The 25,003-nt window shown below is 67.6% G+C and overlaps 1 protein-coding gene across 3 annotated transcripts; it reads left to right on the top strand.

Moving 5' to 3' along the window:
• Nucleotides 1–134: 134 nt before the first annotated feature.
• On the top strand, nucleotides 135–21,931 carry RBFOX3 (RNA binding fox-1 homolog 3). Of its 3 annotated transcripts, XM_086624204.1 has the most exons (12): nucleotides 135–236; nucleotides 15,090–15,341; nucleotides 16,161–16,298; nucleotides 16,786–16,839; nucleotides 17,336–17,428; nucleotides 18,496–18,556; nucleotides 18,772–18,825; nucleotides 19,127–19,259; nucleotides 19,864–19,903; nucleotides 20,476–20,537; nucleotides 20,832–20,910; nucleotides 21,887–21,931. In XM_086624204.1, the coding sequence occupies exons 1-12, from the start codon at nucleotides 135–137 to the stop codon at nucleotides 21,929–21,931; spliced, it is 1,113 nt and encodes a 370-aa protein (XP_086480330.1). The 3 variants fall into 3 exon arrangements, with proteins under 3 accessions (XP_086480330.1, XP_086480332.1, XP_086480331.1); XM_086624206.1 differs by lacking the exon at nucleotides 135–236 and having other exon boundaries at nucleotides 15,093–15,335; nucleotides 18,772–18,869; nucleotides 19,096–19,259; nucleotides 19,864–19,907; nucleotides 20,459–20,537; XM_086624205.1 differs by lacking the exon at nucleotides 135–236 and having other exon boundaries at nucleotides 15,123–15,341; nucleotides 16,164–16,298.
• Nucleotides 21,932–25,003: the final 3,072 nt, after the last annotated feature.

Below are 25,003 nucleotides of genomic sequence, written 5' to 3'. Positions count from 1 at the left end.
CCCCTAACTAGCGCCGAGGGGTCGGGAGGGACGGCCGAGGAGGGGAGAGCCCGAGGGGCGAGCCGGAAAGACGAGGATAGCGGTGCGTGGAAGAGGACGGACCCGCGAGCAGCTTCACGGCTACCTGTCGACACATGCTGTGCTCCATGGCTAACTCGGGCTGCCTCCTTGTCTCCAACTCAGGCATGCTTCCTCACTCTCTCCCCTGTCCTCCAGCCTTCCTCTACCTCCAACAGGTAAGTCATCCTCTCCGGGGGATTTTTTTCTTTGCTTTCCGGTTCACACGTGTTTCTGGCCGGTTCCCTCTCGGCAGAGGGTCAGCGCTTAACTGCTTCCTCCATGGCCACGGGGCCTCTCCGGCCCCGGCCCCGCAGCACTGGCGAGTTGTGTGTGGTGGTGGCCGCGATTCCTTTGGGGTTTCTCCGGTTTCTCTGCCGAGGCGGCTGGGAGCACAACCAGGGCCGGAGAGCGGGCTGAGACGCGGGCAGTGCGGCAGGCAGAGCCGCCGGCGCGCGTCCAGCGCTTTCCCTGCCTCGGCGCTGCTGCTGTTCGGCACAGGCGAGGGGCGACGGTGGATGCTCGGGTAAAGGAGTGAGGCTCCTGCGTGGCCTGAGCAGCCTCTGGGGAGAAGGGAAGGTGATGAGCTTGTGCATGCACACACGTGTGCACGTATGTGTGTGTGCCGTCATGTCATGCGTGTCTGCAGCCAGGCCGCGGGGTTGAGCGCGCGAGGGTTTGTCTTGCTGTCGATAGGAAGGTGCTGCAGAGGGACCCTGGGGGGGTGACGGGTCCGGGCGAGCCCCAGGAACGGGCAGCCCGGCCAGAGGGTCCCCGGACCATTGGTTTGGTCCTTAACTTCTGGCCAGGGCGTCCCGTCCCGCGGGGTGCACTGGAGTCCTGCGCTGGACCCAGCATGCCGGGTATCCATGCTTGTCGTCCCTGCGGAAGCACAGCTCTGGAGAGGCAGCGTTTTCTTCAAAAGCCTCTTTGCTGCGTTGGAAATCCCGTCTCCCAGCCAGGCGAACTGCTCCATTTGTGCTTTCAGGAGTTTAAAAATTCATAGCATCCTCACCGCACTCGGCACGGCCTGCGCGGCTCACCCGGCAGCCGAGGACAGGCGGCGCGGGTGCAAACCCTCCCACCCCAGCGGGGAAGGGCTGGGGAGCGGTTTGGTCCCTCGGGACATCCGTAGCCGTGTCCGAGCGAGCTCGCAGCCGGAGCATGGCCGTGCTGGCGGTGGGGATGGTGAGGCCCAGGGTCGCTCCATCCGGCACACCGGAGATGGGGCTGGCAAAGCCGGTGCTGCCACTGGTTATACAAGTGCAGCGGTGGCCATGGTGCATGGCTGGGGCCGGGGCTCACGCGGGGGCTGCTGCAGAGGCCGGCCAAGGCGGGTGCGTGATTTATTGCACCCTCCTGCGGGGGGGGCTGAGGGGGGCTGGGCTGGATTTCCTTCTCGGCTTCCCCAGGCTGCACCAAGGTCCCCACGCTGCTCGGCTGCCCGGTCGCGTCTGATGCCGAGCAGGAACCGTCCCTGGGGAGGTTTTGTGTCTCTCTGAAGGGAGCGCGGGGCTGCTTTGAACCGGAACGGGGCCCAGAGCCCCTCTTGGGAGCGGGCAGCAGCGTGGGAGATTCCCCTCTCCGGCCGGGATCCCCTCGTCCCCCCGGCATCCCCTTGTCCCCCCGCCACCACGAGGGGCTCAGCTGCGCCGCGCGCCCTGCAGAGCGCTCCGGCACGGACCAGCCGCGCTGCCTGCCGGCTCGCCGGGCTGCGGCGGGAGGCGGCAGGGCCGGCAGCGTTGCAGGCAGGCGTGGGCTGCCAGCGCCCCGCTGGGCTGCGCACGAGTGGGGTTCGGGGTCCCCAGGAAGGAGCATCTCTGCCGCGATGCACGGCGCTCTGCTCCCAGCAGCTCCCAGTTTCCCCACCGCCCTGTTTGGTTTAATTTGGCCATCGCGTTTCACGTCCCTTCCTCCCCGCTCTCCCAGAAGCCTCCTGCTCCTTGGCAGCAGCTCTGGGCTCGCGAGCCAGGAAGGAGGGTTTTATTAAGAGATTTGGAGTTGGATTTTCACCCAGCTAATGAGCGCGATGGAGGCCAAAATCTCCGTCCTCTTCCCAGGGCTTGTCCCTCGCTGAGGTCCTGTGCCCAGCGCTGGGGGACGGGGTGTTCCCGGCGCGTGTTGCCACGAGGCGTCGGGCAGAAGGACGTCGCTGGCAGCTGTCACACGGGGAAGGGGCCTGGGACGTGCGCTGCCACCCGGTGCCTTGTGCTACCCGGCTGAGCAGTGGGCCTGCCTGGCACATGGCGCTCGCTCTGCAGCGGCGCTTTCCTCCAGGTTCACTCTGGATTTTGGACGTGCCCACCTTCAGCCCGGCCACGCTGGAGGAGTGCACAGGGGGTGAGGCTGCCTCTGCCCATGGGTGCCCGCCACGGAGCTGGGCTCTGCCCAGCCGGCTTGGCTCACCTGTCCGCAGCCAGGGACACCCAGAGGGGTTGACCCACTCTCCCTGAGGGTGTTGTGGCGTGGGGTCTGCGAGGGGGCTCGGTTTAGACCCCCTGGGTTATGGTTCCCTGTCTGGGGTGTGTGTATGTAGGGAGGCAGATGTCCATGTGTCAGACTGGGGAGGATGGTGCCTGAGCCCCGCAGCCGCAGGGGCCTGTGCTGGCCACCGGCTGCTGCCACGCCAGGCTGTGCTGGGCTGGGCTGGCCAGGAGGGCTGAGAGCTGGGGGGCCACAGAGCCGATGTGCAGTAACTGGCCCTGTCCTCTTCCGGCACGTGCTCTCACCACAGGGAGTTCGTTGGCATTTGCTATCTTGGATCCGGAGGAGGCTGCTCGTGTTCCACAGCTCCCCAGCCCCGGCGTTTTCGACAGCACCGGCGTTTGCAGGAACAACCAAGAAATGAAGTTGTCTGCAGAACTTTGATTAGCCCAGTGCCAGGGAAGATCCAGGTGCCACTGGGCTCTGTCGGCGCGAGGGGCTCGTCCGAGCGGCTGCGGGCACCTTGCAGCTTGCTCAGCTCAGCTCAGCGCTCGGTCCCGGCGGCAGGAGCCGTGGTGCGCGGCACTCTGCATGGTGCAGCCGCGCTGCGTGCAGGAATTGCCCCTCGCTCTGCCACGACGCAGCACCGGGGCAGGAGCAGGGCTCCCGGGGGGCCAGGAGGGGGCTGCAGGGTGCATGGCAGGAGGGTGGGTGCCCATGGCAGAGCAGCCCACGCCGGCAGGGCAGGCGGGAGCACCGTGTCCTTCGGTGCGGCTTGGCGGTAACGTTTAGCTCTCGCTCAGCGAGGACCTGGGCGCAGAGGGAGGATTTGGTGGCTCCTTGACAGAGGAATCCATCGCTGCTTAAAAAGCGTCACCGCTGTAACCGTAAGCGAGCGGGTGATGGCTCCCGGACGAGGCGCGGTGCCGATTCGGGGCTCTGAGGCTCAGCGTCGGCACAGGAGCGTGGCGCAGACCTGGGCGCAGGCAGCGACGTGCGTGCGGGGCCGGCCGTGAGGCAGGTTGGGGTACGGGTGGGCTGAGACCCACCGCAGAGGTGCCGCTCGCCGGGGCGTCCCCGGTGCCGCGGTCACGCCACGCCGCCCAGCCTGCGGCGCGGGAGGCTCAGCCGAGCAGCGCCCGGCCCGCCGGGAAGCAGCTTCTGCAAAAGGCTACTTGGAAAATTCCTTTCCCAAAGGGCTGCTACCAAGTTTAGCGTGTTGTAATTTTAGGGAGCAAGTCTATTCCGAGCAATATCGTAGCGAGTGGCGGCAGCGGGTTCGTCTCAAACCCGGTTTCTCCCCCTGCTCGTGCGTCGCACAGACGCGACACCCGGCGCGGCGGCTCCCGGCTCCGGCCGAGCACCCGCACTGCAGCGGCCGCCTCGCTCGCGCGGCCGAGGACGGGCTTTAAAGCTGCAAAAAACACGTTTTCCCTTTTTTTAATATATTGAAAACACTGACATTAATTTTAGCTTTGCAGAGCTGGTTTTCCCACAATAGCTGTAATTTAGGCCCCCACTGCCTGGCGATGCTCTTTTTATAGGTATATTCCTATTTTAGTACCGTAGTGATGGGTGAATGAGTAGATTAAATTAGATTTAGTATCTATCATTTTTTAAAGCGTTACAGGCAGCCGGTGGAGGGGTTTGGTTTCACAAAGAAGAAAGGCTAATTAGGAGAGAAGGTGTGGGCTGCCCACGCCAGCTCCCACTGCCCCAGCCCCTGCCAGCCCCCGGCGCGTGGCCGGCACCGATCCCGGCGTGGTGGCCCTGCAGGCAGCAGGAGCAACACTGCCCCGTCACCAGGGTTTGTGTCCGTCAAGTGATGGGATTCGGTGGTGGAGCTGGTGAGCGGTGGGGGCACTGAGAGGTGCGGTGGCCTCCCCGGAAAGGGCAGTAGTCCCTTCAGTGCAGTTGGTGTTGGCAAGTGGGCACGCTGGGCATGCATGGGGCTGGGCTGCTGGGACGGTGCAGGGAGGCTTGGGAACGCGCCAGCATCGGGGAGCACCTGGAAGGGGTCTTGGCACAGGAGGGACCCAAACATCCGAGGAAGGAGCCGGGTGTCCCCGGTGCTGGGACGCCCTGGCCAGGGCAGTGGGGCAGAGGGGCAGGAGCCGGGCTGGGCGGGGAGCGCTGCCGGGAAGCGGCAGCCCCCAGTAAGAGCCTGGGGGTGCAGGTCGAGTGTAGCGCACACACGGGCACTGGTGAGCTGGGCAGGGCTTCGAGGCAGTGACTGCACATCCCCGCTCGCATCGGGGCCTTGGCACACCAGGGCTGCTCCCTGCAGGAACGGCTATCGCCCGCTGAGCCCTGCTGTGCCCGTGCGAGCCCCGGTGTGAGCCCAGCAGCGTGTGTTTGGGGGCTCTGCAGTGCCGGCCGTGCCGTCACCACCTCTGTGAAATGCTGTTGCCATCGAGGGGGCTTGGAGTGCCCGCTGCCCACAGGGCTTCGCACCTCCGCTGCCCGCAGGCAAGCATGGCCGTACCACGGGCAGCCCTTGCAGGGCTTTATCCTGCGCCACCTTGCTCGGCGCTCATCCGGCCAGGTGGGAGCAGCCGTCCTTCCTCGCTCCTGGGGACGAGGGCCATAAGTGACGTGGCACTGCTGGCACTGCAGCCCAGCTGGCAGCTCATGGAGCAGCCCCTGACACGAGCTCAGTGTGTCCTGGGTTGGGGGAGCGCTGGCCTGGGCGTAGTCTGGCCGGGAGGGATGGAATGCCACGTCCCAGCAGGTGACGGGGTCTGCGGTGGCCGCTGTGGCACAGGCGTCCCGCAGGGCTGCACGTGTTGCCTGCGGGAGGGTCGGGTGCGGTTCCCAAATCCCCCGCGAGCCCCACTGTCCCCCACTGGTGTCCCCTCGCCAGGGTCCCGCTTTACCCTCCTGGCACCTTCCCGAGCACCCAGCCTGCTCTGACAGCGGCCAGCTCTGGTGTCGCCCCAGCAGGCTCCGTGTCCTGGCTGCGCTGCGCGGATCTTACAGGCGGGCTGGGCTTTGCACAGCATCAGCAGGATTCGCTCCGTCCGTGCCGAGGTGCCAGCCCTGGCAGCACTCACCTATTAAACAGAGTGAGCCGAGCTGGAAGGAGACCCGGGCGGAGGAGGCGGTTTGCGGGGACGGTGCTGGGAGCAGTGCTGGGGCAGCCCCCACCTCCGTGCTGGTGCTGTTGGGGTTTCGGTGTGCAGGACCAGCTGGTGCTGCCCGGGAAGGTTGGCGCTTTGGGGACCTGTCAGGGTCACCACCTGTTGAGCCAGGTCCCAATCCCACCCCCAAAGATCTCAGCCATTCCCCCTCTGCCAGGGAGCCAGGGGGCAGCTGCACCCTGGTCCCGGGAGGGCTCCCGCCAGCTTGAAATGGGTGCTGGGACTGGTGCGTGTCTGCAGAGCCAGGGTGGCCATGTGCCCACCAGGTCCCTGTGGCTGGCACCCAGGCACAGTGGCTGGTGTGTGCCAGCAGGAGCAGGCTGGCATGGGGCTCGCTGTGGGGTGTAGGGGTGGTGCCCGCCGGTGGCCCCGCGGTACCCCCCGTGGTGGGGCGGTGAGGCAGGTCTGGCTGCTCCCGCTCCCCCTTGCCGGAGCGCCGGGCTTGCAGCACTTTGTCATGATTTTCCCCGTCTCCGAGCAGCAATCCCTCACCGCCCGCGGTACCCGAGTAGAAAATGACACATAAGCTGACATGATTGCCGCAGCTCCCAGCGCCCCGCGGCAGCTCTTCCCCGGCGGCGCGGGAGGACGGGTGGCAGGGTGGCACGCCGCCGGCCCCCAGCTCCTCACCCTGTGCTCCCTGCGGCCGTCGCGTCCCCCTCCAGCCCAGCTGCGGCAGAGCCGGGCAGAGGAAGGGACTGGGGGTGCTGCGGTGGCACGGCGGTGAGGCCGAGTGGCGGAGCGCTGTGCCCGGCTCCCAGTGTGCCCCCTCCTGCCCTGGCCGCTCACTTCCCCCTCTGCTCCGTGCGTGGTTGCCCATCTGTCAGCGTTGGGACTGGGGTGAGCCCAGTGTTTTCCAGCAGATTCCTGTCCCTGTCCTTTGGCCCAGGCTGGCCAGGGACACGCTGCGCTGGCAGGGCCAGAGCTCAAGCTGGCTGCATCCCCACGCGGCTGCCCGGCAGGACCCGTGGGTACCGGGTGTGCGGCCAGCTTGTCCACCGGCAGCGGGGCCGGTCAAGGGGTGCGGGCAGAGCCCCTCGTGCGGGCAGGAGCTGCCTGGGGAGGGAGGCAGGGGAAGGGTCCCGCTTCGGTGCAGGGGGTGGGAGAGCCCAGGGTGAGCTGAGCTCTGGCTCCGGGACGGGGTGCCCAGGGGAGTGATGGCGGGGCCACCCCTGAATGTGCCCGGAGGAGCCCTGGCACCGATTGCAGCAGGGAGCAGCCCCCATCCTGGTGGCATCCCGCGTTCCCCCTTCGGTTGCGCCCACTCGGCACCTCCCCGCCGCGGCACGGCACCAGCCGCGGCCTTCAAAGGGCTCTGGTATAAAATCAAACACGGGGAGAGAAGAGCGGGAGCAGGCGACAGTGGCAGCTTATTTGTGATCTGCATTGTGTGGGGAGCTCTTAATTAGAGCTAATTAGACTAATTAACTTGCAAATGAGAAACTAGTCTTTTTCTCCTTTTTCTTTCACAAGAAAAAATAAAAAAAGATGAACAACAAGATAAATATTGAGGCTAATTACTTTGTACCTGCCGCAGAGCCCCTCCAGCTCGCCAGACGCCCCGCTCCCGACCGGTGTGCCTGCCCGGCGCGGTGCGCCGCGCCTGTGCCCGTCCTGGTGTCCTTGCGGTGGCTGTCACTGCTCAGCGCTGGTCCCATGGCCGGGCACGGCTGCCCACGTCCCTGGCAGAGAGGGACCACCTGCCATCCTCTGTGCACCCTTGTGCCCCGGTGCCTGGCAAGAACAGGGGACATGTCCAGGAGCCAGCGGTGGCAGTGGCCTCCACGGCACCAGCTGCAGAGGGCATGGCACCAGCATCGTGTCCCAGCACCCTCCCCACCAAACCCATCCCACCCTGGGGCTGGAGCAGGGAGGGTGCCCTCCATGGCATGATGTGATCCTGGCTGTTTTCCGTCTCTTCCCTCGCAGCATCTCCGGTTTCCCCCTGGGGGCTTTGTTAGCGCAGCTCGGTTCAAATGTCTGATTAGTCTTTAGGAGATCGAGGGGTCAATTTTCCACAGCTCCTTCCTCTCCATTTAACTAATTTAACTGGGCGATTGTTACAAATTTCATTTTATTATAGCCCTGCTTCTCAGTCCAATTGAATTACCAAAATCTCATTTTCTCAGAAGTGCTGAATATGTAATTAGAGGAAAAATTATGCTCCTGACTGCCTATTAGAGAGGGCTGTGCGAGAGAGCTCGTCCGGGCGCACACGCGGGTCCGCGGTTGCCCGAGCGCCCACGCGCTCCTGAGGCTGCGCGCGAGCGAGTGCCACGTGCGGCTGTGCCGGGGCCCTGGCACACCGGCAGTGGCGTGGTGGTGGTGGGGGCTGCGCATGGGCTCCTGGGTGTGAAGGGCTTCGTGGGGCTGGGTGCCACGCAGCACCGGCGGGGCTCCATGGGGACCCGCGAGCCGCAGCGCAGGAGGAGCCGGGCAGCATGCGGGGATGGCAGCTGGAGGTGGCACGGTGCTTGCGGGGAAGGCATGAGGCTGGTGGACGCGGCTGTTGGTCCTGCTGCTCTCTGGGATGCAGCCGGGCTGGGCTCAGCTGGTGACGGGAGCTGCGCTCCGGCTGTGCCACGCAAGGGCGGCGGTGGCTGGGGAGCCAGGAGCAGCTGCTCCGTGGTGCCAGGAGTGGCCAGGGAAGCGAGACCAGCACTGCGCCTGTGCTCGTCTTGAGAGACCCAGGGCAGGGCGGGGAGCTGGCAGCCCTGGCAGCGGCAGCCCTGGCAGCAGCAGCCCTGCTCTTGGGCACTCGCAATGGGCCCGACAGCCCCGTCTCCACTCGCCTTCCCCCACCCACAGCAGGACCCGCTCAAGGGCCTGGGAGGGACCATAGCCCTGCCAGTGCCTGAGCCCTGCCCGCCTCCACCTGGGCTGTGACAGCCACCCAAAGGTGCCCCGTCCCCTCCAGAGCCCCTCAGTGCCTCCAGGTGCACCGGGGACGAGGCACCCTGCAGCACTTCCCAGAGCAGCAGCTGCTCTCCGGAGCCCCCACCCCTGCCAGCAGCGGGGAGATCGTGGCTGCCCCCGGCACCGCTGGCAGCAGCAGATGGGCCATGACCTCCGGCATGGCTTGGGCACTCTGGCACGCAGAGCCGTGCGGTGCACGGGCTGCCACGACCGCTGCTCCAGTGTCCGCAGGGCGCAGGCGGATGCTGACAAGGACTCAGGTCCTCTCCAGCCTGTCCTCGTCCCCAGACTCTGCAGCAAAGCTTGTGCCTCCCGTGCCCGCCTGTCCCAGCCCCTTTGGTGGCCATTGGGGACCGAGTGCTTCCAGGAATCCCGGCGGGTCTGTGTTGCTCCGCTGTGCCTGTAAGAAGAGCTGTTCCGGGGGGCCTGGCATGGCTGCCGCCCTCCAGCTGCATGTGCCTGGGGCTGGGAGCTGCTGCTGGTGAGCCCTGGCACTGCCGGTGATACTGGGAGCTGCTGCCAGTGGTGCCCTGGCACCGCTGGCGATTCCGGGAGCTGCTGCAAATGAGCCCTGGCGCCGGTGGCGATGCTGGTCGCTGCTCGGCAGGGAGGAGGGTGCCACGCGTCCCAGAGCTGCCGTCCTCCGCTCGCTGCAGGCCTGATCCTGGCGCGTCTCCGGCGGTGTCACAGCCCGGCGCCTGCCCAGCGCAGCGGCACAGGTACACACGAGGCTGGGAGGTGTCGGCCGTGCGCACACGGGGGGCAGCCGGGAGCCCCCCCAAGCACCCCGGTCTCGCCTCGGTTACACAACATTATCATTTCATAATACTCTGAAATATGCATGAAGTTGGCTGAATGCAGATGAAATTGCACCATTTACTTCATGAATATTTCATGCAGCCTCAGCTCCGAAGTTTCCGGCTGGCAGAGCCAGGAGCCGGGGCCGGACCCCGCTCCCTGCCCCGCGTGGCAGCTGACAGGGACCCGCACCAGGTCTGCGCCCGGGCTGCTGTCTGGTCCCCATCCTGCTGGGCGTCGCGTGGCCGCCGCGTCCGTCCTCCCCGGGCTCCCGCGGGCGGAGGGGAAGCAGCATCCGGCCCTGGCCGTGCCCTGGCCCCTGGCAGCTGGGGGCAGCCGGGCTCTGCCAGCAGCGGCTCACGGGGCTGAGGGCAGGAGCTGGCCCCGCTGCCCTGGGCAGCTCCTGTCTTGCGGGGTCCCGGCACGGGGAGGGTGGGCAGAAGGTGCCTGGACAGCTTGTGGCAGCCTGGAAAAATGGTCTTTTTCCCATGCCATAGGAGTGCCCTGCCTCCCCCTCTCCGCACTCTTCCTCCTCCTCATTGTGCCGTCGCCCCTGCCCCTTGGCTCCTGCCCGTTCCCCCCAGCCCCACTGCTCTGTGCCGTGCTCCCCACCCCGGCATCCCTGGCAGCCGCCGCTCGCCGCCTCTCAGCCCTCCCCGCCGCCCCGGTAACGAAGACACGAAGCGCGGCGGCTGCTACCTCCGGCCTCCGCAGCTCCTCGGCTCCTTTCGCGGCTCCTTCCTGGGGGGCTCGTTCCCCCGTTGTCCCCCCAGCTCTCTGCGGGGCTGCGCTGGCCCCGTTCTGGGCAGGAGAGAAGCCAGCCCTGCGGCGGGCAGAGCTTGTTGTCCTGGGGCATCCCTGGGGCGACCACCCCGACCCGCTCCCCGCAGCGGCCGGGGGCTCTGCGGCAGGTGTCAGCTCGGGCCGGGCGCGCTGCTTTGTATGGATGGCGCAGCGTTTTGGGTAATGAAATATTCACAGGTCAGTGATTCCGTGAGAAATGACGGGGATCAGTCAATTCCTTTTCAGGGAGTAATTTTCTTCCCCTTCACGGCCTCTGTTTCATGTTGACAGTCATTAGCATGAGCGAGCGGCCGGATCGAAGGGGGCACGTTGCGGCTGTCACGCAGATGAGCCGCGTCGGGCACGGCCTCGCAGTGACGGCACAGCCGCGTGGCCCCTGGGTGCCCGGGGGACACGTGGGGCCACGCGAGGACCCTCCCGCCACCAGCGCAGCGTCCGCTGAGCCTGGCTCTGCTGCCCGTCCCGGCACGGCACTGCTGCGGCGCCCTGCTCCAAGGCACCAGGCGTCAGGGCGGATGCTCCCATCGCCGTCCCTGTGCCAGAGCCAATGCCAGCCCCAGGTTTGCATCCTGCCAGTGGGCACGGCTGGTCTCGCTACACTGCAGACCCGTTGCAGCAGCGAGCAGCTGCCCTGGCACAGGCTGTCTTGCCGTGCAGCAACGGAACGCCCTGACAGTGGGAAAACAGGAGCCAGCCTGGGTCAGGGCGATGCGCTTTCTGCCCACCTGCCCTGCCCACCCCGCCCACCCTGCCTGCAGGACATGCTGCCTGCTGAGGCTTTGCGGTTTGGTGATGAAATGGAGGAGCATCATCTTGGCGGCCTCCTTGCCAAGTGCTGTGGTGGGGTTAAGACCCCGGCCGCTCGCTGCACCCCACGCTGGGTGGCTGGTTCCTGTTGGAGGGAGTGGGACAGCTGCAGGCATCAGGGACCGGAGCTGGGCTGGCTGCCCACGGCTGCCCACAGCTGCCCGCAGATCCGTGCTGCCTCACAGATACCCATGGCTGCGGGCCCCTTGGTGCATGATGCTCTTAGGGCTCCCTTCTCACCGGCAGTGGGGAGGTGCGTGCCCCCTCCCCAACTGCTCTAGGGCTTGGCACACCTCTGCCCAGTCAGGCTGCACGTGTGCCATGACCAAGTGGTGCCGTGCTGCCTCTGCACCAGCAGCGCTGGCCTGGGCACGGCGCGCAGGATGGGGGCATCCGCAGGCAGAGCTGGCAGGGTGGGCATTGCCCCAGGCTGGAGATGAGAGCCGGGATGGGCCGAGCCGGCGGGATGGCCGCAAGGCTTGTGGAGGAGACTCCGGGCACCTCTGCGGCTGCCGTGGCTGCGGGGCTGCGGGCAAGGGGAGCAGCCCCGACACAGGCGGCCGCCTGGTTGTAAATCGTGACTGTGTGTGCCAGCAGAGGCTCTGGCTGAGCATGGGCACAGCTCGCCCGCTGGCCTTGCAGGGCCACTGTTGGGCCACCGCACTGCCCATGCGTGGCTGGAGGTGGGCGGCAGCAGGTGGTGGTTGCTCGTGAGCGGTCGATAACTGGGGGGAGCTCTCACTCTGCACCATCGCACCGCGCTGGCAGGACGCCCGTCGCGGGCGAGGTGCGGCGGCGCAGCGCGGGGTGCCCAGGGCCAGCGGGTGCCCTCTCTCTCGTTAGCGCAGCTGCTCTGCGCTCGGCTAATTGCTCAGACACGTCCTCCGCGTTCGGGGGCTCCTGGTGCGTTATTTTCTTAAAAAGGAGCAAATGTTCAAAACGGTGTCGTCAGCCCCGAGCTGACAGCACAACCGCCAAAGTGCGGCGTCGGCAGGAACCGGCCCCACGCGCTAAATGACTTGAAAGGAAATGGCCTGGATTGTGCTGAGGAGGCAGAGTGCGGTGGGGAGAAAGCAAGTGGAGCAAACAAAAAAACTTCATTAATTAAAGAAACTCGTTAATGAGGGACATTTAATCAGCTAAAGATGATACCCACCCCCCTGCCTGCTGCGACAACCGCTGCGCAGGGCTGGTGGCGTGGGGCTGAGCTGTGGGCAGGGCAGGGGACACCACAGTCCCGCCAGCTGGGATCAAGGAGCAGCATCCCACAGCCGGCTGGATGGAGCCGCTTTTGGGGGGCTCCCCTGGCCCCGACCTCCTGGGTGTGATGCTCTTGCCAAGAAGCTGGGAGGCAGCGGGATGCCAGCGAGGCAGTGGGACACTGGCAAGGCAGTGGGACGCCAGTGAGGCAGCGGGATGCTGGTGAGGCAGTGGGACACAGGTGAGGCAGCGGGATGCCAGCGAGGCAGCGGGATGCCAGCCAGCCTGCGGGACGCAGCAGCATGTGCCACACTTCCCAGAGGCGCTCTCCCCTTGAGAGCTGGAGGCTGCGGCTCCCATCCCAGCCCCTCTGCTGCGTCCCTGGGGCTGCGGCGTTCCAGCTCAGGGCCGTGCCGCAGCCCTGCCGCCGTCCCACCCGGACAGGCAGCATGGGTGGGGGGTGCTGCTCATGTCCCCCACGCTGTGTCCAGTACTGCCGGCTTCGCTCCGCGCTCAGTCTCGGGCACCGCACTCATTCCCTATCTCGCTGTCTACATGAGGGCCATGGGCTGTCAATAACCGGAATTTCTTTTAACACAAATGCGGAAAGCCGCCCCACAAAGCGCCGTGCGGGACCATCCCCTCTGTCCCTGGCCCCCCCGGGCCGGCACCACGCCACGGGCTCCCTGCGGCGCTGGGCACCCCACGCTGGGAGCACCTGGCTGCAGGTCGGTGCCATCTGGTTGCCTCCCCTAGGAGGGCGGAAGTGGGTCCCCCAGACCCCCCGGGCACTGGGCACAGGCAGGGCCCCAGGGAAGGGGCTGCTGCTGGAGCAGGCTCAGGGGCTGCCGTGGGGCTGGGCCCCCATAACGCCCCCAGGAGGAGCAGAGGGTCCCCTCGCTGCCAGGGACGGGGCTTTTCCCACGCCGCAGGCAGCCCCGAGCAGCTGGCGGGGAGGACGCAGCGCAGAGCCGCGCAGCAGCCGGTTCCCCGTGACGTCAACCAGCATCACGCAGCCAAACCAGTTGCCGTCCGCCTCCCTGCGGGGCCCTCCCCCCAGCAGCCCCCCACCACCAAGCCGAGCATCCCCAGCCCCTCCCGGGGCCGCAGGGGCAGCACTGGTGTGGGCAGGCGCCGGGAGCCGTAGATCTGCACCGCTGCAGCACCGGCAGCGCCGGTGCCGGCGAGCAGCAAAACGGGGGAACCTAATGGTCCCTGGATGAAATAATAGTCGGGCTGACAAGCGCTGCAACAGCCCTAATTAATAACAGATATGGACGTGGCTGTCGGGACAGGCTGGCAAGGAGCCAGCGGGGCCCGAGACCTGGGCAGGTGGGGATGGTCCCTGCGGTGGCAGTGCCTGTCCCCGCTGTGGCGGTGGCTGGTCCTGGCTATGGTGACAGCCGGGACACGCAGGAACGCTGCGGGCTGCCCGTGCTGCGGGCAGGGAGGGCCGAGCCCTGGGCGTCAGGGCTGCAGGCAGGGCAGATCAGGCGCAGGGAGCGTGACCGCTGCGGCCGCTCGGTGTCTGCCCGCTCCCCGGAGCGGGCGCAGGTGCCGGGGCCAGGCTGAGCGCAGGGTGGAAGCCCTCCAGCCTGCAAAGTGGGGTTTGCACCCCTGGTGCCGGCGGGAGTGTTACCCCATGGAGAGGGCTGTGCCGGGGAGGGGGCTCCGCCGTCCTGCGGCACCGGCAGCGCCGGCCGCGCTGGCAGGTGCGTCTGGCTGGCGCGTCCCGAGCAGCTGAGTCAGCACGGGCGGGCGCTGGGAGCCACGCATGACTTGCAGATCTGTAGCGGGTTATTCACGCTGGGGTTGCAGGTGGTCCCCGCCGAGCCCCCGGCGCAGACTCCGCTGCCGCCCTCGCAGGCGCGACGGCCCTGCCGGCTGGGGGATGGTGGCTGGCATCGTGGCCCCCCCGCCTGCCCCCCGCCGTCCCTCCGCGCCGTAAATCGGCCGCACACACAATTAAGGAGCTTGTCTCCACGGGCTGAGCCACAGATGTATTTCACGGGCGAGAGGCTGCCGCGGCAGGTTGTAAAGCATCCGAGGGGCTGCCAGCGCTGCCCCGTGCACTGGCTCGGGCATTCGCAGCTGCCCAGTTGCCGGCGGGGACTGCTGCCATGCATCACGGTGGGCATCAGCATGGCACAGCGGGTGCAGCGCACATGTGTGCAAGGGGGGAGAGCCCGTGGGTGCACACGGGGCCGCAAGGATGGAGGGTGAGTGGGTGGGTGTGCAGGAGAGGTATGGGCTGGTGGCCCCACGCCGTCTCCCCAGCCCCATGCCGCCCCCCAGCAGGCAGTGGGCAGCCGTCAGCCCGTGGCACAGGTGCATCTCACCCCGTTTGACCGGGGCGGCCAGGCCGGCTGCGTTAGAGCAAAGGGCTGATCAAATATTTAGCAGTTAATTGATCCCTGCTTGGTGTTTGCCAAGGAGCCATCGACATCGCTCCCTCCCCAGCCCCCCCTCCCTGTCTCTCTGGCCCCGCTCCCCTTCGCTGCCGCCACCATCACCGGGGCGCCGAGTTTGCCGCCGGCAGGCGCTGATGCTCTGCAGCCCCCGGGGTGCCGCTGCCAACCTGGCTGGGCCGTGCCCTGCACTGGGCTCCAAGGCAGGGGCTGCCCCGGTTCCTCTCCCGAGGAGAGGGCGATGTGCAGCCTCCCCTGGCTGAGCCCCGTGGGGGCACGGCCTTGGACCCCCTGTGCACCAGGCAGGTGGGGCCTCGGACTGGGAGAGGACAGGGGCTCGGCTGCGGGCGATGCCACCCAGGAGCTGCCATGGCACAGTCAGCCCAGGGGTTTGTTGGGGGCGGGGGACACGTGGGGGGTCTGGGGGTGGTCTGGGTCTGGCTGTGGGGACCAGGACCCCTCCCTGGGTCCGGTCGCAGCCCGGGCACCCTGGGGACATCGGTGTGTAAGGGGGACGGTGCCGCTGTCTCGGCAGGGTAACCAGGACGCCACGGCTCCGCCGGACGCGATGGCTCAGCCCTACCCCCCGGCCCAGTACCCCCCGCCCCCCCAGAACGGGATCCCCGCAGAGTACGCGCCGCCGCACCCCCACCCCACGCAGGACTACTCGGGGCAAAGCACAGTACCGGAGCACGCCATGACCCTCTACACACCAGCACAGAGCCACACCGAGCAGCCGGGCACCGACGCCAGCACACAGTCCATAGCAGGGACGCAGACGGTACCGGTAAGGCAGCGGCGTCCAGAGGGGTGGGCAAGGGTCTGAGGGCAGCGCCGGAGCTGCCAGGAGGGGTGCGGGGGCAGCAGCGCTTGCTGGGCCGTGGTGCCTCAGGGTGCCAGGCTGGGTGCCGCCAGCTCGCTCCCTTGCAGCTTCCCTGGCATTTCTAATCACTTGCCATCTACCTGCCTGGCTGCCATCCCACCGGAGAGCTTCGCTCAGAGGCTGGAATGCCGCACCAGGGAAAGCGCTGAGCCGAGCACTTCCCAGCCCGGCTGCAGCAGCTGCACGTGCGGGGTCTGCCACCCCCGTCCCCAGCACACGCGTGTGCCGTGGTCACGACCCCCGGGCACTGTGGCACTGGGCTGACGGGCGGAGAGGCCAGTGCAAGGACACCCGATGCTGGCTGGCCCTGAAGTGGGTCACCCCCTCCTCTCCCAGGCCTCCCCCTCCCCACGTGTGCTCCCGGCACCGCCCCAGCACTCGCCCCCCAGGTCCCTGGCACCACTCATGGGGTGGGTGACTCCCTGACCCCACTGGCAGCACCAGCCAAGGCGGGGAGGTGCCCGCGGTGCCAGTGGCTGGATCCGCAGGCTGGGTGTTCCCCAAGTCCCTGCAGGCAGAGATCCCCCTCTGGCATCCAGAGACTCGCCGGGCTGCTGGGAGACCCCCGGTGCTGCCTGGAGCTTGGGGCCCGCAGGGTCCGGGGTGTCCCTGGGGGCAGACAGGGCCAAGCATGGGGTGGGTTGACAGTCCCTGAGCCCTGACCCCGCCGAGGGCACGGGGCTGGCGAGGCTGGGGGCTGACAGCCGGCGGTGTTTCCCGCAGCAGACGGACGAGGCGGCACAGACAGACAGCCAGCAGCTACACTCCTCAGACAACACAGACAAGCAGCAGCCCAAGAGGTTACACGTCTCCAACATCCCCTTCCGATTCCGGGACCCCGACCTGCGGCAAATGTTCGGAGTGAGTCCGGCTCCATTCCACCACCCCTGTCCCCTGCTCTCCACGTGTGGCACCGCGGGGACCCCAGCCCTGTCCCGTACCAGGGGCCCGTCCTGCCCAGCCTGTGGGAGCGGGGCGACTCCGTGCGGGTGCTGGCCGGGAGCGATGCCCTGCAGGGTTTGCACCCCGGTCAACAGCCGGGCTGATGCCGCGGCTCGGGCACGGAGCGGGGACTGACATGGAGGGAGCCCTTGGCCCTCTCCCCTCGTCCCCTTCCCAGCCCTCGCCGGGGTTCAGCGTGGTGCAGGCTAACGGGATCTTGGGCCATAGTCCTCGAGTCCGGGAAGAGCGGGTGCCACGGGAGGGACTGGGATCTCCCCTGCACGGCACCAAGGGTCCCTCGAGGCAGCCCCCTGCCCATCGGCTGGGTGCAGAGCCCTGTGCCAGCAGCCTGGGGCACGGGGCCAGGGGCTCTGTGGGCGCTCACCCCTCTGCTCTCTGCTTGCAGCAATTCGGGAAGATCCTGGACGTGGAGATCATTTTCAACGAGCGGGGCTCCAAGGTGAGCGCTGCCCGTGGCTGGTGCCGTCACGGCAAGCCCTGGGGAGGGGGCCAGGCAGAGCCGGGGGGGCCAGGGGCTCCTCTGCCCGCTCTCCCCTCCTCTCCTGCCCCACCTCGGGGCAGCCCTGTCCCACTGCCCTGCGCGGGCTGGGGGGCCGTACGGGTCCCTGCACCCTGTGCACCGGAGGGAGGGGAGGGCTCACTCTGCCCCCTGGCACAGGCAGCTTGTGTCCCTCTGTGTGTGGATGTCTCTGTCGTATCTTCCTCGCTTTCTGTGCCCTCTCCCAGCCTCTTCTCCCAGCTCGCGGGCGATGCTGGGGCCTCAGCTGGGACCCTCGGACCCAGCGGGGCCCCGGCTCGTGCTCTCCATCCCCGCACTGCGGCAGCCTCACCTCCTGCGCCAGCTCTCCTGATTCACCCCCTCTCTCTCTCTGTCCCCGCACCCTCTCTCTGTCTCTCTCTGTCTCTTTCTTTCTCCTTTTCTCCTCTGCTCACAGGGTTTTGGGTTTGTAACTTTTGAAACTAGCACAGATGCCGACCGGGCACGGGAGAAGCTGAATGGCACCATCGTAGAGGGCCGGAAGATTGAGGTGCTCAGATAAGTGTGCTAGTGCCATGCCCCCGTGTGCGTGTGTCCCCCACCCGCCCGGGCCTGCGGGCAGGGCAGAGCTGGGCAGGGGGCACTTTGGGGTGGCCCCGGGTTCCACCCTGCTCCCACATGCCCTGGGGGAGGCTTGCCCAGCGCGTGCATGTGTCCGTGAACGCGGCACGGGAGCCTGCGTGCCAGATGCCAGGATGGCCGGTGCTTGGTGCAGGGAGCATCCGTCTCGAACAAAGCTCCCGTATGTGGGCAGAGCCGGGGCACCAGCCCAGGCTCTGGCTGCATTTTGCCAGTTACAGAGGGGTCTGGCGGACCCCAGGTGCCCGCAGCCCCCATGCCCGCCACGCAGCCGTCCTGAGCTCTGCAGGGAGCAGAGCTCTGCATGTCGTCCCCACCTCCCCTGCGCCGGGGGGGCAAGGATGCCACGCAGGGCTCCCGTGCCCAGGCAGTGCTGTGCTGCCCAGCCCTCGAGGCTTTTATTTCTTCAAGCCTGGTGGAGGGATCAGGCTCTGCCTGTTGGTTGCACAGCACCGGGCTGACCCCCGGTGAGCGGCGGGCAGTGCGGCGGAGGGAGCAGGATGCAATCCCGGCAGCGCCCAGCGGTGCCCTGTGGACGGGCCCTGCCTGGCAGAGAGCATGGTCCGACAAAGCCGGGCAGGAGCTCACGGGTGCTTGCAGGAGCGACCCAGGGCTCCTGCCGCGAGTGTGTCCGTCCCGCAGGCAGGGTCAGGCGTGGGGTGGGGACGGGGGGTGGCCGAGCCTGGCAGCAGTGTCGGGGCTCAGCCTGAGCATGGCTCCGCTCTGGTCAGGGTATCGGCCACCAGCTTGCCGCTGGAGCCGGGAGGCCTGGGCTGGCCAGGGGCACGGGCAGGACCGCGTCGCAGCGGGGCCGCTGCGGCAGAGACTTGTCCTGCGTCTCCCTGCGCGCCGGCATCCCTCGCTCCAGCATCTGCAGCAGCAGCGACGCGCGCCGAGTGCGGCCGAGCGGGCCCTGGACCGCGGCCTCGCCAGCGCCGCTGCCCGCCGGCACTGAGCTCCCGTCCCCTCTCCCCACAGGTGAACAACGCCACGGCCCGTGTCATGACGAACAAGAAGGCTGCCAACCCCTACACCAACGGTAAGGGCTGCCGCGCAGCTCCTGCGCCAAACGCCCTCCACGCCCCCGGGCAGACGGGAGAGCGGCCGTGCCCGGTGTGAGGTGCAGCCCCACGGGGCACCCCGCGCCCTGCAGCTGCCCGGGGATGGGAGCTGCAGCCCCTTGGAGCCCAGCTCGGGGGTGGGGGCACGCCACGGGAGGGTGCCCCCGGCCTCACTGGCTCTCGCTGCCCGCAGGCTGGAAGCTGAACCCGGTGGTGGGAGCAGTCTACGGCCCCGAGTTCTACGCAGGTAACGTTGGGTCGGGGCCAGCCTCGCCGCGGGTCCCCCCGAATGTCGGCTCCGCACCGTGTCCGACCCCACTGCCGCTCTGAGCAGCGAGCAGCCCCCGGCGCCTCTCCCCCTCCTGCACCCCCGTGTGCACGGCTGCCCCTGCCCCGTCACCCCACCCATCCCCTTGCCCTGCATCCCCCGCGTCCCCGCTCAGAGGGGGGCTCTGGCATGGGATGCCCTGCAGTGGCTGCGGGGGTCCCAGCCGCGCGCAGTGGGGAGCTGCCACAGGTGGCCCACGCTCGCCCCCTCCCTCCTGCAGTAACGGGGTTCCCGTACCCCGCCACGGGCACGGCCGTGGCATACCGAGGGGCACACTTACGGGGACGAGGACGCGCCGTCTACAACACCTTCCGGGCTGCGCCGCCACCGCCACCCATCCCCACCTACGGCGCGTGAGTACCGGGGTGGCAGCAGGCACCGGGGCAGTGGGGGGCACCCCCTGCCCGGGGGCGGGAGGGTCCGTTTGCCGCCGCGTTGCTCTGATTCTGCTGCCATCAGCGCCGGCGTTGCCGAGCTCTCACACTGGGGGAATGAGCTGCAGCTCCCCCAGCACCTGCCCAGCCTCGGGCTCCGTGAAAGCCCCAGCGGCTGCCCTCGGGGTCACCCCTCTGACCCCTGTGCCCCAAAGCACAGACTGGTATTCCAGCCGTGTTGGTTTAATGGAAACACTCTCTCTCCCAGCACACACGGCCACTCCGGTGTCCGGCACGGCCACGGCGATCTGTGGCTGCCCGGTGCTCCCAGCAGTGACCGTGCCACAGGCTCCTCCGTCCCTGCAGCCCCCCCGGCCTCAGCTGTGCCCTCCGCCCATCCCCACGTCCCATCCGTGCCCTCCCTGCCAGGAGTCCCAGGCCGGGCCATGCCCTCGGGCTGCCAGCACGGCTGCTCCTCACCCACCGCCAGCTGCACTGCTGGAAGCAGCTCCCCCAGTTCACCGTCACCCCGATCCGTGCCGGTGCCGCAGGACGCGCTCTGACGCCTCCGCCTCGTTTGCAGGGTCGTCTACCAGGACGGGTTCTATGGAGCCGAGATCTACGTAAGTGCCGCCGTGCCGTGGTCTGGGCCGCGCCGGGGACCCTGTGCCAGGGCGGGGGGTGAGCGGTACTGGGGGGCTCCGTGTCGGGCAGCTGGAGCCCAGGCGGAGCATGGCTGCGAGTGTGGCTCCTCTGGAACGAGCAGGTGGCACTGCGCAGGGTCCTGTGCCCCCAGCCAGGCCCCTGGCAGCGCCAGCACCGCGCAGGATTTACGGCCCCGGCGAGCGCCGTGCGCTGTCTTACACCGGCGTTTAACCTCCATATTTAAGAAGCCGTTGGCGATATTTCAGGCGGGCGGCTGAAGGATTTATCTAACGTGACACCTCATTAAAGCGATCAGGGAGGTGACATTCTCTCCTCTGGAAATTTAATTTTTTAAGGTTAATGTTTGTGAAAGCCCCTGGGGAATGGTAATGAGGCTGATGTGTGCCTGGCGGCATGGGCACCGGCTCCCCATGCGGTCCCACCACTGCTGCGTGGCAGTACCCAGGGGGTGCCCAGCTGCCCCGGTCCCCCGAGCCTCCCCTGGCTGGTGCTGCCCCCTGCCCTGACGACAGTCTCTCCTCCGCTGCAGGGGGGCTATGCCGCCTACAGATACGCCCAGCCCGCGGCAGCAGCAGCAGCGTACAGCGACAGGTAAGTGCCACTGCCCCGCGGGCATCACTCCGGGGCGGGGGGATGCCCGTTTCACCCCCTGCAGTGCCTGGTCTGACACACCCCAGTTTTTGTGCCCCAGGATGAGGACGGAGCCGGGTGCAGTGAGGGTGTCGGGCACTCCCTTGGGGCTCATGCTGGCTGGGGCGGGTGCCCAGGCAGGGAGAAGCGGGGAGATTCCAGGGGGCTCCCAGAGCAGCCAGGGCAGGGGGGCTGCTGAGGGGAGACGGGACCCCAACCCCAGTCACTAACGCCCGCCGCTGTGTTTGCACCTAGTTACGGCAGAGTGTATGCAGCGGCAGACCCGTACCACCACACCATCGGCCCCGCCGCCACGTACAGCATCGGCACCATGGTAAGAGAAGCCTCCGCCGCCTTTCTCTGCTTCCCGGCACGAGCCCGGGGAGGGGGGCCGGGCATGGCAGCCCAGCGAGCCTGCAGGGTGCGGGGCAGGCGAGGGATGCGGGGCAGCTGTGGGTAGGAGAGGGCGAGCCCTGAGCTGGCAGCAGCAGCAGGAGCAGCGCAGCCCCTGCCTGGCTCTGGCTGCGGGTGGGTGAGAGGGGAGACCCCCCCCGGCCTCCACCCACCTGCCCCATTACACCCAGCCAGGGGCCGCCCCGTGCAGTCGCCCACACGTGCCACTTCCCGGGGGCCCGCTGCCCCCCGCACCAGCTGCCTGGGCAGCACCCCAGGGCCCCATCTGGGGACTGGGACCTCCCTTCTCCTCCCCGGTGCGGGGCCGTGTCCCCAGCCGTGGCACACAGCTGTGTGCCGGGAGCACGTGTGTGCGCCGGTGCCCGCAGCCCTCCCGCTCGCCGCGGCTTGTAGCTAGCCTCACAACCAGCATCAAAGATGAAAAATCCCACCGATGGGCAGGATCTCAAAACCAACCCGTCTTTTTCTTCTTTTTTTGACCCCCCCGGCCCCGGGCAGCCACTAGCAAGGGGCCGTGGCCCCTCCGTCCCGTGGGGATGGGCAGGGTGGGTACCAGCCCAGCGCTGCAGCAGAGACAGGGACGGGGACGGGCTCCTCCACGGTCGCCACAGGCGGGAGGAGGTCTGGCCGCGGTGGTCCTGGAGCAGCTGGTGCTGTGCTGTGGGCACCAGGGCTCAGGGCACCCCGCAGCCCCCAGCCCATTCACCTGCCTCTGTCCCAGAGCCTGGGCAGCGCTGGGCACCCTCGGCCCTGCCCGCCCCTCATGTCCCAAGGACAGAGGTGATTTGGTGTCATTTTAAAGAGGAAAAGAAAAAAAAGGAAAAAAGAAGGGAAGAACTGGGCTTTGCCTCTCTCTCAAATACTGATTGGCTTTTTTTTCATCTTTGATGTTGCAGGCTAGTCTATACCGAGGAGGGTACAGCCGCTTCACTCCCTACTAGCAAGACAGACCCAGCCCCTCCCACCATAACTCTGGCTGCCCACTAGCACCAAACCCAACCAGGCAGACAGAGCCGAGGCCGAGCCTCTGGAGGAACCGCGGGCGCTGCCCGGGCGGGCTGGGCTGGGGCTCGGGCCGGGCTCCGCTGAGCCTCGGCACCCACACCCGTAGGGTTCCCTCGAGCCGCTCCATCCTGCCGCCCGCCCGCGTCTCCTGCGCCGTCCGCCTGCCCCGGCGCAGCCCTGTGCCGCGGTGCTGCTGAGTGCCACGAGGCCTCGGGCAGCTCCACCCTGGTCCAAGCCCCAGCGGGCACTGCCCGTGCTGGGCGTGCAGAGGGCTCGTCCTGCCGCGGGCAGGAGGGGATGCTCTGCCCGCAGGCGTGGGGGGCACAGTGCCCACAGCAGCCCCAGAGCAGCCCCTCTGCCCCCTATAAGAGAGACAGGAGCCGGCGGGGGCTGCTGCATGCTCCTCGGGGACAGAGCTGGGCTGGGGCGGGTGCGGGACCCCCGGGATGGGCACCTCGGGCAGCAGTGCTTCTCCGGGGCGACCGCACTGCTCTGTGGAGGGCTCTGGTGCCGCCGGCCGGCTGCGCGGGCACGAGGTGCGGCGCGGGGTCGGGGTGCGGTATGGGGCTCGGGGGACCGGGCTGGCACCCCGGTCCCTCCCAGCCAGCGGCTCGGCCGGGCTGCCCCGCGCGCCGCTCCAGCGAAAGACCTGCCTCTCTGTTTCTGTTGTAGTGAAACCGCAGCCGTTTCCTTCTGGGACCAGGAAGGGCAAAAAAAAAATCCACACACACAAAAAAAAATCAAAAATCATAAAAAAAAACCTAAAAGCAAAGCAACAACAACAACAACTAAAAAAAAAGCAAAGCGGCAACAGCCAAGTGAAAGTCCCATACTGTCCACACACGCACGGAGCGAGCGAGTCCCGGAGGAGCGCCGCGGCGAGCACGGACCGGCCGGACGCGCCAGAAGCCCCTCTCCGCCCCGGCCCCGCAGCCCGCGGCAGGGAGGGAGCCGGCACGCGGCCGAGCGCGAGGGCGTCCGGAGGGGCCTCCACCTGCCCAGGCGCAGGGCCTGGGCACCACGTCTTCCTTTCCGCCCTGGCACGGCGGCGCCAGGGGTGCCGGCAGAGCGCTGCGGCACGCCGCCCCTTCCCCGGCTCTGGGGACTGGGCGCCGGGGTGGGAACCCGGCTTCATGTTTCCCGCGCTCCGGCGCTTGCCGGTCATCGGCGTGTAGAGTGTGCGAGGCCTCGGCTCCCGCGCCAGGGCTTTGCCGAGGCGCTGGGCGCTGCAGGGGGACCAGCCTCTGCCTTTTAAAGGGAATTTTTGTTAAGAGGAGCTTGCAACTCGCTTGTCATCCCTTTCCCCCTCCTCCCCTCCATCCCCTGACGCACCCAGGGCTCCCACCCCGCGGGGAGCAGCCCTGACCACCGCTGCCCGAGGTCCCAGGGCTGACCCGGGACGGGGACTGCCCCGCTCCCGCTCCCGCCTGCTCTGCGACACGGGACGCGCTCACGGCCACCCATCCCCGCTCGAGACAGCGGGACCCCCCCAGCCCTCGGCGCGGGGTCTCGGCCATCGCATCGCCCGTGGGGACCGACCTGAGCCCTGGGGTGGGTCTGTGGCAGCTGGCACGCCGGGTCCGGTGCCCGGTGGCCCGAGGCGCCGCAGAGCCCACCCCGGGGTGCAGCCCCGTCCCACAGCGCAGCCTGGCGCTCAGCCCCCCGCCTCCCGCCCCGCGTGGCACCGCCACTCCTCAAACCTCACTTTATAGTCTGCAGATGCCCCCGACGCTCCAGCGACGAGCTCCCCGTTTTCTATTCCCGGTGTACATAGCCCCCGGCCGCCCCGGCCCCGCGCCCCCGCCCTGTACAAAGCTCCTGCCATCGCTGTACTGGCTTCTTCCTTACAGCAGACCCCTGCGCCGGCTGCCGGCGCGCGGGCTGGCGCCGGCCCATCCTGTATGCTTCAAAGGTGTGACCATTCTAATAAACAGTATTATTATTATTATTATTATTATTATTATTATTATTATTACAAGGATTATTATTATTATTATTGAAATTATTAATAAAGATTTCTTTCTTCAACCAGGGCGACTCAGGTTTTGACTGGGCACGGGGCCGTGGCTGGCACGGCGGGTCTGGCCGTCCTGGCACGTTGCCGGGCAGGCGGGCTCACGGCCCACGGGCAGCACTGCCCGGCTGCAGCAGGTAAGTGCCGGGGGCTGCAGCCTGCAGCAGGCACAGGGGGACCCGCCGGGTCCCCAACCTCGCCGTAGCAGGGGAGCGGGGTGCTGGCACGGCAGGAGCCCTTGCCCAGCCGCGCCGAGCCCTTCATTTTTCAAACCGTCAGATAATTCACTGCGGAGCGAGTGCCACGCCGGAGGAGCAGCAGCTCAGCTGCTGACATATTAATTTTCCTGACCAGGAGCCAGCATTGTTCGTGGGCCCGGGGCGGCGCTCGGGGGGAGCTGGGGCTGGGCGACCCCGCTGCGCGGCGCGCTCCCCTGCCTCCCTGCCTGCTAATTGCTTGCTCACCAGACTGTGAGAAAATAATTGCTGCTATAAATTTTCTCTGCTTCTCCACGTAAGATATCCAGGGGAGGCAGGACAGGCGCAGCCGCTGCCTGGCAGCACCGGGGAGAGGGCAGCAGGGGCCGGGCAGTGCCAAGGTGGGTCCGCGGTGCACAGGTGCAGCAGCCGCCTGCGCCAGCTGCTCCTCAGGGCTGAGCACCGCAGCGGAGCCAGTTCCAGCAGCTCCACACCTGCGCCGGGCTGGTCCCCGAGGCGAGTGGATGCGGGGCTGGTGGGTGTCAGGGCAGGTGCCCCCAGCCTGGGCACATGCAGTGAGGGCTGCAGGAGCTGGGTGGTCACTCGGGCCCCTCGCAGGGCCCTGGCCAGCACCCAGTGGGCCCCCGCAGCGAGGGCTGAGCCCAGCCACGGGGTGGGAGAAGAGGGACCCACGGAACCAGGGTGATGGAATGCAGCTTCCACCCTCAGCCCCCCACCCACTGGCACGGGAGAGACACGGACGTGGGGCTGCACCACGCTTGTCTTTAATGCCCGTC

Source organism: Tauraco erythrolophus, chromosome 20, assembly GCF_009769465.1.
Source record: "Tauraco erythrolophus isolate bTauEry1 chromosome 20, bTauEry1.pri, whole genome shotgun sequence".
Lineage (NCBI taxonomy): Eukaryota > Metazoa > Chordata > Aves > Musophagiformes > Musophagidae > Tauraco > Tauraco erythrolophus.
Note: the sequence above shows the minus strand (reverse complement) of the source record. Positions and strands in the feature narration are given on the sequence as shown.